Source organism: Falco rusticolus, chromosome 4 (assembly GCF_015220075.1).
Source record: "Falco rusticolus isolate bFalRus1 chromosome 4, bFalRus1.pri, whole genome shotgun sequence".
NCBI lineage: Eukaryota > Metazoa > Chordata > Aves > Falconiformes > Falconidae > Falco > Falco rusticolus.
The window spans coordinates 95,397,080-95,412,058 of NC_051190.1; the positions used below are offsets into that span (position 1 = coordinate 95,397,080).

Below are 14,979 nucleotides of genomic sequence, written 5' to 3' on the forward strand. Positions count from 1 at the left end.
GCTGGGACAATTACGTGATAAGTAGCAAGTCTTGTGCATAACACGCAAGCCACAATGATGTAAATTTCTAGGACCAGACTTCTGAGTAGCAACTCCTGCAGCTTCCCATGGCGGTGACCACCACCACTTCTTTCCTGACCTCTCCCTGCACAGCCTCACAGATAATCTGCAGCGTGAAGGCTGGCTTTTTAGGCATTCACACTGCACTGAAAATTACCTTACAAGCAGGGCTTAGTATGGAGCGGTCCTCTGCATGCTGAAGAGACTAATAAATTATTAGTGCTGTCCTCTATGTCTGTCAGTCAATCCCTGGCAGTAACTTACACGCCCATGGACAGTTTTAGAGAGAAGACATGGTGGTCTTTCACAGGTGTAAACTTTGCATGAGGTTTTTTGAGTAGCAGGGACCAGGTAGAAGAATCCCAAGAAAGTGTGCAGGGTGAATTCAGCTGTTACTTTTCCCACTGACCTGGTCTCCCCAAACTCATATCCTAGGTAGCCAACACACAAGTAGCTTGGAGCCTACCACCCAGAAAATGCTACTCCTTGCCCAGTTGTCGCTTTGGAGAGATGTGAGGCAGCTGGAGGAGGCAGGCATCACTGCCACGGAGAATGGGCACTGGAATACTGCAGGGGTGGGGGCAGGGGCAAGGAGCAAGAGAGTTACTGCTGTGGGAAAGAGTAAGGATAGCAGACACAAATTTGCAGGGTGGATTTCTGCTGCTTCTTATGTAACGTACAACAGAGCTCGTGCTTGGTGCGCAGTGTAACCTGAGCAAGAGAGACATTTGATGCTAGCTGAAACCCTCACCTGTGATTTGTGGTAACAGTTTGTGTCTACAAGGCAAGAGACCTGTCAACAAACATCGAGCTTATATTAGCCTGTAGCAGATGTGACATAAGGCCATATCCTTTCTGCATGAATATTCTCAAGTAGACATCTGGGCTCACCTGTTACGGAAAGGCCACCCTGCAAGTTCTAGCACAAACACTCACATAGATGTAAAAAAATAATATCTTACCAACAATCATGTGGTTGCAGACATCGCAGAAGGTGGGTTTTTTGAAGATATGCTCCTGGAAGATGTGAGCCTTGTTGTTTTCTGGCAGCTGCTGGGCTCTGGTGGGGGAGGACGCCTGGCTCTCTGAGCTGGGGAGCTGCCCGGTGCTCGTGCTCACCTCAGGCATCAAGTCTACTTGCAGTTTCACATCGCTATTAGTCCTCTGGAAGAAATTGTCTGCACTTTTACTCCGCAAGCTCTTGGTCTTGAAGGAGAGTGATCGTTTCAGTTTCTGCAGCTGCAACAAATAAGCCAGTTACAATTACTGCCTTTTCCTCTTCAACAGCAAGGCAAGGCTCCTGGTTTTGAGGTGGGCTGTTGGCAAGTGAACCTGGGAGCCACTGGCAGACCTTGGATGACAAAATTCACTTTAGAATGCAAGCAGCAATTTCAGAGCAAAGAAAACGCATCCCAATCAGAAAATAAAGTACTCTACATATGCTTTCTGATGGGCAATAAACTTGATAGCCCTAATGAATGCTTTTATTGTTTTTATCTTTCAGGTATGACAACAAAGATGTACTGCAGAGAGTTGTATGCATTGGAGAGTATATCCTTTGTATTCAAGCATGAGAGAACTTCAAGTGTTATTCATCTTCACATGGTCCTTAAGCAACCTGTAAAGCCATTTCAGGAGCAGCTGTTCAATGGCAGTACAAGATGAGTGAATTCAGTAAATGTATTTTATATACTTAAATTTTTTGAATTTGGCAGAAAAAGAAATCATATGTAGTTTTGACTGAGAAATTCTTGGTTTGTTTTATTTTTTTTTTTTAAAGTAAAGGAGGCTAAGGAGCAGTAACAGTATAATCAACTAGCCAATTGATAGGTAATGTATTAATACTAGTTAACACACATTCACATATATTCTTTTACATTGTATTGATTGTCAGACTATTAAGCGTCAGAATAAGGCATTATGAACTTCAATTTGTTAACTCAAACTCCTTACCTGTAAACTGTCTTGTACCTTACACAGCTCCTCTTACCCTCCCCGCCCCTCCCCCATCTAAGGCTAAGGAGGGCACTACCTGAGGCACAGAAACTATCGGGATGTCAGCTACAGAAACCTGCAGGTTTCTCAACTCCAATGGCCCACAGGCAGAGTCCAGGTAAAAGGAATGCCAGCTCTGCATCCACTTCATGTTTGCCATCTCTGAAGTGTAACACTACCATATCACCTTTCACTCTGTGTTATTCCAACCACTGTAAAATCATTTCAATCACTGCTGCAATTCCCTGGGCGAACATGATGTAACAACTGAAATTTTCCATGCCGCTCAGGCTGTCTGTGGTAACCAGCAGGAATGGTTTATATTAGAAACTGTTTATGTTAGAAGCAGTGATGATTGGGAATCATAATTCACACTAATATAAAGGGAAAGAGTTCACATGCTTTCCCAAAAAAGCATGGCACTGGTCTGTCACACTGACTTAGTGGCCTCAAAACGCTTGGTCTCCCTGGATTCTATTCCTGATCCATCTGTTTGCTTTATAATAATACAGCTGAAAGCATGCTGTCAGAGAGGAGCCTCAAGTCATCCTGGCTGGGGGGACACCTTTCTCCCACCTTCAGACACAAGCAGCTTTTTCTTGGGGAAGGAAGGCAATCCAGCTCTCCTCCTCACATTTCACAATAAACTCCCCAAGTCCAATAAAAAGGCAAAGAGCTGCCATTGCCTCTGGTTAACAGTGTTTGGGTTTGCTGAGTGGAATGAAAACTTCGTTCTACTTCCTGAGCTGTTTCTCCACAGTGACTTTGGGAACAGGGAGGGATCTGAGCCAGGGGCCCATCCCACACAGCCCGCTCTCACCCACGGCTCTCTCTGGGTTCACAGGAGGAGCCCTGGATCCAAATGAAGCCAACACTCACCTGTTTGCAAGAAACTCCCGGTCCCTGGGGGGATGTGTAAATAAAAACAATTTAAGTCATTGAATGCCAGCTACCAGGCAAAGGCAGTTTCTGGTTTCTAAATCTCTTTCAGCTGAAGTCTAAGTCATGAATTATCTGAGCCCAAAACCCCCTGTACAACTGCACCAGCAAAATGCGAAATATTCCTTCTCCTGCTTGGATGTTAAGTCACTGGCTCCTGAAACCACCGAGGTTACTCAGTACTGAGATTACTTCATCTCCCCAGTGACATCCAGAAACTCAGCAATAATTCACCCCTTTGCTCCTGAAATGTTTCTCACTGAAGTCAGACCTAATTAGTGTAGCAAAACACAGAGAATTACACCACCACAAGGTGACTGAAATGGCATTCGTTATTGATTTGCCATCCATTTCTACAGCACCGCAGGAAGTTAATTAAATTTCAAAATGCTGCTTCTGCCACAGAAAGACAACTAAGCTGTGCAATATAGTACTTGTTTTATCAGGAAACAACTGCTCTGCTAATATCCACAAAGTATGCAGTATATTTTAAGGAGCTCTGCATTTACTATCCTTATCCCCTTCTCCTGTGCAGTCATTTGCACAGGGGTACCTCCCCAGTCAAGGGATGTACCAGCAGCCTTTCCTCCTCCAGGCAGAAAAGTCAACTGTTTTTTCAGAGAAGGGTAGTCCAGGTAGTCCAGCCTACACATGCACAACCACACGGATACACAGATGAGCATGCAACCAAGCAAACTCTGTGCATCTCCAACCACCATGTTCAGAGCAGGACACACATTCAGGAATGAGTTGACCAAGTTACATTCACAGATTTGTCAGGCATCTCTGCATAAGCTAATAGTCCTCCCTGAGATTCCCTGAGAACTGTTCTGTGTTAATATTGTTAAATAGTTTCCAGACAAGGCGGGTGACGTAGTCATTACCCAAATGCAGATTTCACACTTATTTGCATTCAGGCTGAAGACACCTACATGTTCGGCTTGCGTTGCATACCTAAAATGCCCATGAAATTCTGCAGCTATTATATACAAAACAGGTTATATGTGTACAGAAGTGACTAAGCAAAAATGCAGAACATCAGCAATGTTTAGCATTTTGCACAGCTGATTGTACATTTTTGTCGGTACTGCTGAAAAGTACCTCTCAGATTAAAGTGTTTTACACCCACCTTGCATAAGTGAGAGTATGTAGGGCAATGGAAGATTGGCATCAGGTTTTTAAATATGATCCAGCTTTCCTTTTTCATAATAGGCCCACAAGAGAATGTGAAATACGGTACTGGTATGTGATTGTTTACTCAGGAAAAGTTGGCCCAAGCAAGGCAAGGGCAGCTTGTTGTACAGATAGTGTAAACTGTAAAACCATAAAAACTTAAGTGGTTATTATGCTGCAGCCAAGTGAGCACCACTTCCCTTAAATATCACCATCTCCTCATTTTGAAGTTTGCTATAGCCTAACCCTGTTTGTTTATAGGAGAATTTCAAATGTAATTAAATACAGGCATGTGATAGATGCTTGATTTCGATCTGTCCCAAACATTTAATGCACCTGTGATGCCACCAGCTGCTAATAGCTGCTATAGCATTCATCTGAGACAGAAACCTTCTCTTTCAACAGAGACAAAAGTATCTAAATTTTATTATTTATAATTTCTTTCTGCAGAGTGAATGAGTTCAAAGTTAAATCTTAGGAAGAAACACCACCAAACTTTGCAAAACCTGTGATTAGGGCTGTTCCATACTCAGTACTTCAACTTTTCAGTGAAAAAATCATGTATTTGAATTGAAAAAAAACACTAAACCAAGCACAAAAAGGCTTTAAGAATCATATTTGAGATAAATCTCCTAAGCCTTTCACATTTTCTCTTGTGTAAGGAAAGCTACAAATTAGCTTTCATTTCAATAAAAATAAAATCCCACAAGCACAAGTTTTTCTAGACTCGTGATCATCACAAGCCTAGAAGCATTAGGAGCATCACAAGACTTCACAACATTGACACTTCAGAAACATCAATCCTTGATATCAAAAGTTTGTCTCTAGTTAAAAGCATTTTATCAGTCACATAGATTCTCAGTGACTGCACATACTAACCCCACGGGCAAGGTAGAGATAAATGCATTAGCTCAACCTTGGAGCTTGACTAATCTGTTTTTCTTCCCAGCATCTTCCAGCACAATCTCCATCTTCCTCTGAGGTACTGAATGTTCAAGCTTCAATGGATCAGGAAACTCTGAGGAACCACAGCTTATCAGCATCTCCTCTCTTCCTAATTCCCATATACTACAACTCTTCAGCTGCTATAACCAGAAAACAGGAGAGCAGAAGGACAGTTATTAAAATTCATTCCTTGTGTTAACCAGGTGCCACTGCTTGTGATGCAGATGGGAATTGCACCTGTCCTCACTAAGACTTTATTTGGCTTGTGTTGGAAGCACACAACTCTCCTACAATTTTGGTTTAAGAGCTTGCCATGGAAGTTGGGAAGATATCGGTGATCTGAGCTGTTTTACAATCCCTAGCTTTTGCAATTACAAAAGGTAATTGTCCACCCTGCAGAGTAATTTATTCAGGCTCCTAACTGCTCCCTGATATCCAGAAACTCTTCTTCCCTTGCCTCTACAGCTTGTCTACATTAGCAGCCAGCATGGCTCAGCAGGAGCGGATCTAGAGAATGAAACTGGGGCTGTTGAGGACGCAGCATACACACCATACGCACTTCAGGGCACAGAGTACTCCGAGTCAGCCCAGACCATCAGTCCTGGTGTACGTTAAGTGCACACCTGGAGCACAAGCAAACCCTCAAGTGATGCAGCCTGTTCTCTATGCACCACAACAAGGACCAAAGTGGCGTGAATAGCAACAACTGGGAGATTTTCTTTGAAACCACTCCCAAATCAAACTGAAATGCTGAGATAAGTGTCCCCTATGTCACTGTCATTTCTCTAGCACTTCTTCATCACACCTTCTCAACATTCAAAGCTCAGGGAAAGTCTCACTTCCCCCACATCTGACACACAAACGCTTCATTCCCCTTTCTGAAGCTCCGTCCTTAGTCATCTCAGAGTGAATGGTGGCTACAAGGAGGACAAACTGCATAGCATAGTGTATCAGTTTGCTTGGGCCATCAGCTTTGGCATTCAGAGTAACCCTTATGGGGTCTGCCCACATCAGCTTATTTCCTGATATACTTGGTCTGGTTCCCTTCTCAGCCACTGCTAACCATCCTTGCCAGCACCAGAGGCTCTGTGGAGCGTGGGGCTAACAGGGACATTATTTTTATATGTTTCCACACTTAACTCTCTTGCAGGAGAAATGGACAGACAAACCAGGCTTATCAACTATACTTTACTGACAGGGCATATAACCAGACACTCATTTTCAGACATCAGCTGTCTGCTGTATTGCTACTGTGCCAGCAATAAAAAAAAGATTTTGCTTGCTCTTCCCTATCCCTTTCTTTACACTAGTGTTAACAATATCATTAGATGGATTACAAGTAATACAGGGTATTAACAGAGCTGGGATGAGCCATCAAGCCAGTTTGATTCCTACAATTCTTATAAAATGTAGCTATTTTTGTTTAGCTATGCAGACTAAAAATGCTCTGTCAGCAGATTGCAGTCTGCTGTGAGATAAACATCCACCTTCTGTAAGGATCCTTTTCTTCTTCCTTTCAACTTCTTAGAGCAAGTTTCCAAATTATTTGACTCTCACGTTGTTATAAAAGAAAGACTTAAACACATAGGGTCCAGATGATGTGTAGATTCACTGGAGACCATGTCAGGTATGCGGGATATTAGCAAAAGGGACTCAGACCAAAAGCCTTTCAAATAAAAAAAGAACAAAAGTCTTGATGAATGGCATCTATTCTACTGAGTACAGCCCATTTTCTGGGTCAGGGAACATTCAATTCGTATTAGTAACCCTCAGAACATACTTCAGATGTTAACTAGATTTGTCAAAGGACTGGATGTTACCAGGGTACAAGCTGGCCTGCTGGCATTGCTGGGCTTCAGCTAGCTGTGCTGCTTGGGGGTGAACAAGGAACCAGCTCAAAAGTACTTACTTTTTGTAAGCAGAAAGCTCATAATTTTCTTCTTGAAACTGAGGCATACAAAAGTAAATTATTTTTGAGCACAGGCAAAGGGATTTTTTTTTTTCTGGATTTGATTTGAAAATGCACTGCCGTGGCATTTTAATGAGCAAAAATGAGATTATGACATGCCCAAAGCCAGTATGCAATTTCATGAATAATATGTGTGTTTGCCTGCTGATGAGAGCAGTACCATGTCTTATAGCATTAACAAGATAAAAGGATATGTCAGCCACTTAAGGGGTTGGTATTGTTTATTGGCAAAGCATCCGTGATAAAATTTGTGAGCAAAGCTTATTCTTTTTCTACCACCTTCTTTCTAAATAATAAATAGTACAAATACTCTACTAGTACAAATTGAATTAGCAAAACTGACTTCAATTGTAGCTGATTTATACGGTCTGCGAATCTGGCCCTATCATGTATTTGTGTTTGCCCTAGCCAGCTTTCTTGGAAGCTGTACCCTTTTAATCCACTACAGACAAAAGGGGAGTGTTCCTTATTGGAGAATCTGCTACATATTATATTTGTGTATTTTCCCAAACAGATTGCATAGCTGGCATTAGAACAAATATGTTTGTTATTGTTGTAAAAAACCAAATAAATCAAACTGTTTAAATATTGTATTGGACTAGTCAAAGAGGAGACATCTTCCATAATAACTAACAATAACATTGGTAGTGATTTATTGGGTACCTCCAACTAGTCTGGTTGGCTCTTGCTGCTCTGATCATTATCCTCAGAGTCTCCTCCCTGCCCTATACTGCTTCTTAAGCCCACTCATTGATCCCCAAGCCTACTTGGATATAAATATTTTCAGGCAGGGCTCTTTCTGTGATTTGCTTTCACACACAGAGTCCTAACCATGAAATGTTCTGATTGGCGTGCCAGAGCACAACAGCAAAATTCCCTGAAAGAGCCTCAGGGTTTGAAAGCACGAAATCTGATGCGATGCTCAGTTGTCACTGCTCCCACAAATGTTGTTATGAATCACACGTTCTCAGCCCTCTCCTGATGTACTACATCCTTGGCAGCTGTCCGTTTGCATCTCTAATCGGCAGACCTCTAAATTATCAAGAGATACAGCCTGCACGTGTAGCCAAACAGTGTGTTTGCTTAGCAGACCTGTTAATTCTGTACGACACTCTCTCTGCTTTGGTTTAAAAAAGTTTGTTGCATCTAGTTTTGGGTATGCCTTCTTTCAATATTGCAAGGAACCAGGATTAGCAAATACACGAGACAAATGTGGAATAAAGTGCTGAAAGTTTTAAGGCCTGAAAACATATAAAAGTCTCCCTTGTGCTCCAGATTCCTTTATATATTTTAAAAATTCAGCATAAGGTGAGACAGGGCAAAGTAATGCACTCCAGGGAATGACAGATTTGAGAAAACCCGAACAATTCATTAACTATACAACTGCCATCAAATTTCAGGGAAATCCTTTTATGTCTCCATTATGTTCAAAACTGTCTACTTAGTATTAAGGCATAAAAAGAGTAAATTCTGCGCTAGACATTCTGCAATTGTGACTTACCCTGAGCTCGTACTATCTTCCCTGCCAAATATATTTTCTTATTAACTTCAAAAAAACCCCACAGTCATTTAAACGGTTTAAAACAGCTTGTAAAAAGGAGGAAACATGTAAAATAAATATGGTAATACTTGTATGCATGTCAACTTAAGACAATTTTAAGGCTTTTTTATCAAAGCAAGTAAAATCCCCCCCCCCCTCCCAACACATTTAGACAAAACTCTCAAATTTTATATCTAACAGCATTTTTGTGTTTTTGAACAGCCCTGTTTTGGTGTATTCCTCCTTTTTAATCAAGTTATATTAAAAAGAGTAATCTAGAAAGAAAAGAATGCATATTACATTTCTCTTTCTAAGAGAAATGTAGTGTCTGTTCTAAGTAGTGTCTGTTAGCATTTCTTCTAAATTCCTGATGGGTTTGATTCAAGTTTTGTTTGGGGGAAATGATTGCCATATTACTTAACCATGCTTTGTGTTCAGCCTGCTTCTAGGAGAGAGGAAGAACAGTGAACCTTTCTCAAATTTGCAGCATTTCAAGCTAACAACTCACAATACCTTTCAGAGAATCTTTACTGTAGCTTTCAGAAGTTTATCATCCAATTCATGAAAACCAGTTTAACAGTCCCAAAGTAAGCTCTGCTGGGTTCATTGTGTTGAGCTCAATGATTGTCAATTCTTCCTTCTTTGTGAACATGTGCGTAAATCAAAACACGTTACAAATCCAGATATGCAACCTTCAGCCACAACCAAAGCCTGTTGCCTGTTTTATATCGGGGTTGGAAAATGTTTTGTCCCTTTGATCTCCTCTCCTACCTTGCCTAGCAAAAGAAGAGCAGCTCCTCTTAGGGGTAGAAAGAAAGAGTGCAGATCCTGTATTTATATCCAAGATTATATTCTCCCTGCTACTCAATACCTGTTCCAACTTGGGTGGCAGGAGATCTTTTATAATTCAGGTTATGAAAGCCGGCTGGTGGAATAACCAGCTGCAGACCTCTGTGTGGCTCCTGCCTCTCTCTCATGGTCTGGCAATTGAATCGTCTCCACTCTTTCTGCCTGAAACCAACAGGAAAGCTTACAAAGAAAGCAAGAGATGGTTAGGAATAGCCCTTCCATTATTTTTTTTTTTAACCCCCCTGTACTTTCCGTTTCAAGACGGATATGTGTTTACTACATCGTGTTCTGTACTTTAGGTTTCATGTCAGGCATCTGGTTGCTAAACAGCCAGTCATCTCCATGCTTTGTCCCCATTAGGATGAGGCCTCTTGACATGGAAGGAATTTGGACTGTTATCTCTGCAGTCCCTTCTGGGAATCCTGCATTTTGCTGCCCTGTTTGGATATCTCTTTTCCGTTTTAGCTTCTTAATCGAACAGTGGTTTCCCTTCGGCAACTCCTGATTTTGTCATTTACTAATCTTTGCTGTGGTGGGGGTGGCACAATGAAATTTGGAGATTAAAAGGCTGGATTTCAGAGTAATGTAAACCCAGGCAGCCATGCGGAGGTGAAAGAAGCTACACTGGTATCTACCTGCTGAGAGCTTTCATTAACAATAATAATAACAGGGCCTGAGTTTTGCTTCTTTACCTTCTCATGAATAATCTGCAGTGAATGTGACTGCGAATGTAAGATTAACCGCCCTTGATTGTACCTCTTGTCTGCCCATCTATGAAGCATGCATCGTTATTTTCCACTATTGACCTTGTGAAAAATTAAAGCTTAATGTGATCCCTATGGACTTTCTAAAAAAACAAGTGTTCTGCTGAAAAGTGTTGGTGTACCTATAGCAATATTTTCCACTAATTTATGTTACCCATGTTTTCCTTTTTTTTTTTTTTTTTTTTTTTTTAACCAGAGCCGGTTTATAATACTTTAAATGGTAGTATGCCTCTTGCAGCGAATATGGAAATACATCTGGCAGGGAGGCTGTTACTAACTGAGGGCAAATTAACATCAGCACCAGATCCCACATACTGTATAATCTCATTTGTACCATCTTAAAACAAAAAGGAAGACTGAGATCTACTGGGAGTTATTATAGTTAATATTCTGTCAGTGTTTCCACTCCTACTTCTGGGGTTCCAAACTTACAGTTAAAATTGCTTTGCAATGAAAACATGTAAGTGCTTAGCTCTACAACAAAGTTATTGTAACTGGGCCAGATCATAAGGTCTTTGCTTACTGCTAACTCCTGCTGATTTCAGTGAGCGTGTTTCCCGAGTAAAGGCTTGGGGGCTTGGCTAGGTTGTTGTGTACTTTGTTTTGAAAAGTTTTTTTTTTTTTTTACTGTTTTACACTATGCATTAAAAACAAAGGCTTTCTGCATGCAGCGTGAAAAAAACACCTGGCCACGTTTTGCATCCTGTCATTTAGCTGATGTTATTTAACCCTTCTCAATTCCCTCTATTTTAAATCATCTCTGTCGATTTCTGCTCCTCCACAACCAAATACAGATCGATCCAGGGGGACATTTCGGCTGCTTGCTTCTTTTGTCTTTCCCAGACACCTGCTTCAAATTCATGCTTTGTGTGAATTAATTCTGCCCAAACTTCCCACTTAGCCATTGTGCTCTAACTCTGAGAACTCATTTTTCCATCAAAGAAATAACCAGAAACACAGTGCTGGAATTTGGCTGCTCTATGGCCTATTGGCTCAAATAAAGCCCCCAAACACAGATACTATGGCTTATTTGATCCCACAGGTTTCTGCACTCCCTTCTTTGCTGCCTGTTCACAAGCACAGATTCAGATCCAAATATTACAGCTTGCTTCCATCTTTCCATTTCAAACCCTTCTCAGTGGGAGACGGTGTAGGAACTTGCGCCTTACAGAATATTAGCAGTGTTTGTTTGTTCACTTCCAAGTTTTCTTGTTCATGCTTCCCTTCCTCTTCTTGTGCATATTTTTGCAATTTGGTAGCAATTTGCTGCCCTCTACCTTCTTTTTACCCCTCCCTAAGACTGACACTGTCCCATCCTGTGAAGGCTGCCTCTTGCCAGCCACCCTGGAGGCCGGGGTGAGCAGCCACCCTGGCACTGCCTGCTCTGACACCGCAAATCCAACAGGACCCACATGGTTCTGGTGCAGAGCCTTATTGCTGCCCTAGTACCACTCGGGTCTGAAGCCCTGCGTCTGGGGAAAAGCTGACAGTACAGGCTGAGCAAAGCTGGTTAATTCCTCTGGGCTTCATCTGGGTACCCACCAAGTTTCCTTCATCTCCTATTTCCAGTTCTAGTCTTACAGCAGCTACCAGATGCATAACAAATGCTGTGTCAATCAAAATTTTTTTCATACCTCGATAACATCTTCCTTGTTATTTGTTCTGCATCCAGTTATCTTACTGTCCACCACAGCACAGACCTGTTTATTTCCAGATCCAGTCCAGATCTGGCACATTTTTCATTAAAGCTCTTCTCAAAGTGCGACTTACGGCATGCGTTTATCCCTTTCAACACTTATACTGTAGTCGTTTTCTAATTTTGAAAATGTACTTCCAAAACATTTTGGGAAAAATTATGCCTGTAGTCCCAGCTCCCAAGAAACCTGTTACTAGTACAGAAAGTTTCCATCTCAGTCTGTCTTTTGTCTTCTTGTTATTATGAGTTTGTCCTGCCCAGAAAAAACTGCATTCGGCGTCCTACATACAGAATAGGCCATCTCTCCGTGTGAAGAATCTGTTGAACTTTACAACAATATTGCCACATATATGACATAGAGTTACTTGGCACTTTATGGAGATGTTTGAAGGCCTAAACACTGCTTCAAAAAGTTGACAATGTAAATACATATATTTAGAGGTGTTAACTGGCAAGAGTTGTTATGTATGATATTTATCATACATCTTTGACTCCTTTTCCCTCAGGCTAATCCATTTATTTCATATTTTTTCCTAAATCTCCAAGCTGCAGAAAGTCTTCAGCCAGCTATTGTTTCAAGATCAGCCCCACAAAACAAAAACATTTTATTTTTATCCTCACCAGCTGTGAAAATTTCCCCCTCAAATTACCTCTATCAAAGTTTCAAGATTAAATGACTGCCTGAACTGCAAGAATGTGTTTTTATACTGAGATAGCTGGCTTCATGTAAAAAGATAGTTACATACAGAATATGATGAACAGAAAGGTAGAGAATTTAAGACTATAACTTCCTGAATAACTACAATTTTTGTTCTGAATGTTAAAAGAAGGGGTTTTTTAAGTCTCTCAGCATCCTCTGAATTGTTGCTAATGACAGCCTGCACACAAACAACTAATAAAAAACCAAACACCACCAAAAGCCCACACCAAAAAGCTTTCAACACTGTCATGAGGTTGTGCTCACCCAATAAATTAAGCATATCCAAATTTCATCTTTTTGGTGCTGAGAGAAAAAATGAGCTGTTGGTCTTGATGTAACATACCAACAGATTTAATAGGAATTATTTATTTGGTAGGAAAGTGAGGGATCTTGAACCAGAAAAACTGTAAAGCCTTGTCTGAAAAAAATAGTATCAGTGAATTCAACCGGAAGAGCACATTGCATGGGGCTGCATGAGGGATGCAGGCAGGCAGGAGGGCAGGGAATAGAAGGAAGGGGAAAGGAAAGTCAAGTTAAGGCAGAGAGAGTTTTAAAGGACACGAATCTTGTATAAGAGAAGGAATTTACATGAAGTGCCTCACTTTGTCTAGTCTAGTCTACTGTCAGGGCAGGTACAACTCTTGGTATCAGCAGAGCAGCACTGACTTGTAAGGAGCGTGACATATTACAGCAGAAATCAGAGCTACCGGCCACTGCTGAACTGAAGAGCAAGCGCAGTGCTAACCTTGGAGATTTATATCAGTTTTCTCCTGTCTGTTGGGTGTGTTTGTTTTTTGTTGTTGGTTTGGCTTGGTTTTTGGTTGGGGGTTTTTTTGGGTGTTTTTTTTTTTGTTGTTGTTGTTTTTTTTTTTATATGCAGTAGTGGCCATGAGTATGACTGTACTGGAGGGATGATAATTCATGGAAAGGAGATTTATTTTTTTTCTGGAATTCAGCTGCTGGTAGTAAAGACCAGATGACATTACCTCTATTGCTACTCCAGGAATATTTTATTTATTGCAGCATGTTCCCTACAGTGCCAGAAAAAATAGGTTAGCTTTCTCATCTTCTTTAAAAAAGGCCTGGGTTTTTCTGACCAGACTGAGTGGCTGCTTCTTATGGCCAGCACCTAGTTGCAGCTGAGCTCTCTTTAGAGGCAGATCACGCTGTTAAAATTTTTGTTTGAAGGCCTGGCTGTCATTTTTTGAACCTTTGTGAAACGCTTTTAATTTATCTGCATCATAGCAGGATTCAAGTAGGTCTGTCACAGCTGTTAGCATTCATTTTAGCTTTAATAATCTTTAAGGAATCATTTGTCCAGAGCATTTCTCTTTGGTATCAGGCAGGAAGTGCTATAATGGCCAGTGGTGCCGAAGCACAGGATCACAGCCCAGGGAAGGAGGGATCACAGCCCAGGGAAGGAGCAGGAGCTCAGAAGCCCTCCACTGGCAGAGCAGTTGAATAGGGGTCTCCTGGGTTGCATTGCTCTTCAACTACTTACCCAGAAAGGAGACTAAAAAGATGGGAGAGACTAAGGAGAGGCCTTAATTCCCTCTGCATTAGGTGTGTTTTCTACTACCTCATTGCCTACGTTTTAAATTTACGTATAGTTTCCTGCATATACATATAAAGAAAACATGAGGTTACATCAAGAGATAAATAGGCACCCACACTCAAGGAACAGACCACGTAATACTAGACAACATATGGAAACTAAAACACAACTTATGGCATTTCTTTGTGAATAAAGTCAGCACAGCTTCGTATAGGTGAAGGGAAAAGTGCAAACTGTAGGGTTCGCTTTTTTCCAAATGTACTTATGGCATGAGCACCAGCATCCACACAGTGTTTATATAAGGCCTCTCTCCCTAACAGGAAAACCACCATCCATTTTCTTAACAGGAATCTTGGCTAAGCTTGGAAACCTGAAAGTTTTTTCCTGTAAAGACAGACCTTGCACTGGCTCACTGTATCAGAACCTGGTCCTGGATTAAAACATTTGAGTGAATAGGAACAGAAAGAAAAGAAAGAGAGAAACATTGAAAGGCAGAGAGTGAGCAGATGAGCTAGCAAAAAAAGTTAATTGTTTGCCTGGATCTTTAGCAGCCAGGAGAATGAAGTCCATTTGTCATTACAACTAACTACAGGAGATAGATCTAACAGCTGTAAACCTGCCAAATGCTGTGTGCCCATACTTCATGAAACTGGTACATGATTCATCTCGTGGCTACAATCTAATAGCAGCACTTCACATTTTGCAGCCTGGATAGGCTCACATTTTTCTCAATTTTTGTCATAGGTGCATAACTTTCCATTATAGGGCTGGCTGGAAAACAGCAGTTCCACTTA

The 14,979-nt window shown here is 41.3% G+C and overlaps 1 protein-coding gene across 4 annotated transcripts in view; it reads right to left on the reverse strand.

Moving 5' to 3' along the window:
* The window catches only part of STAC (SH3 and cysteine rich domain), a 74,834-nt gene that overhangs the window by 48,789 nt on the left and 11,066 nt on the right, over window positions 1–14,979 (reverse strand). For all 4 annotated transcript variants that reach the window (XM_037386204.1, XM_037386202.1, XM_037386205.1 and 1 more), the window contains one exon: window positions 1,023–1,299. In XM_037386204.1, the coding sequence (XP_037242101.1) occupies window positions 1,023–1,299 (277 nt within the window). The remainder of the gene's footprint in view (window positions 1–1,022; window positions 1,300–14,979) is intronic.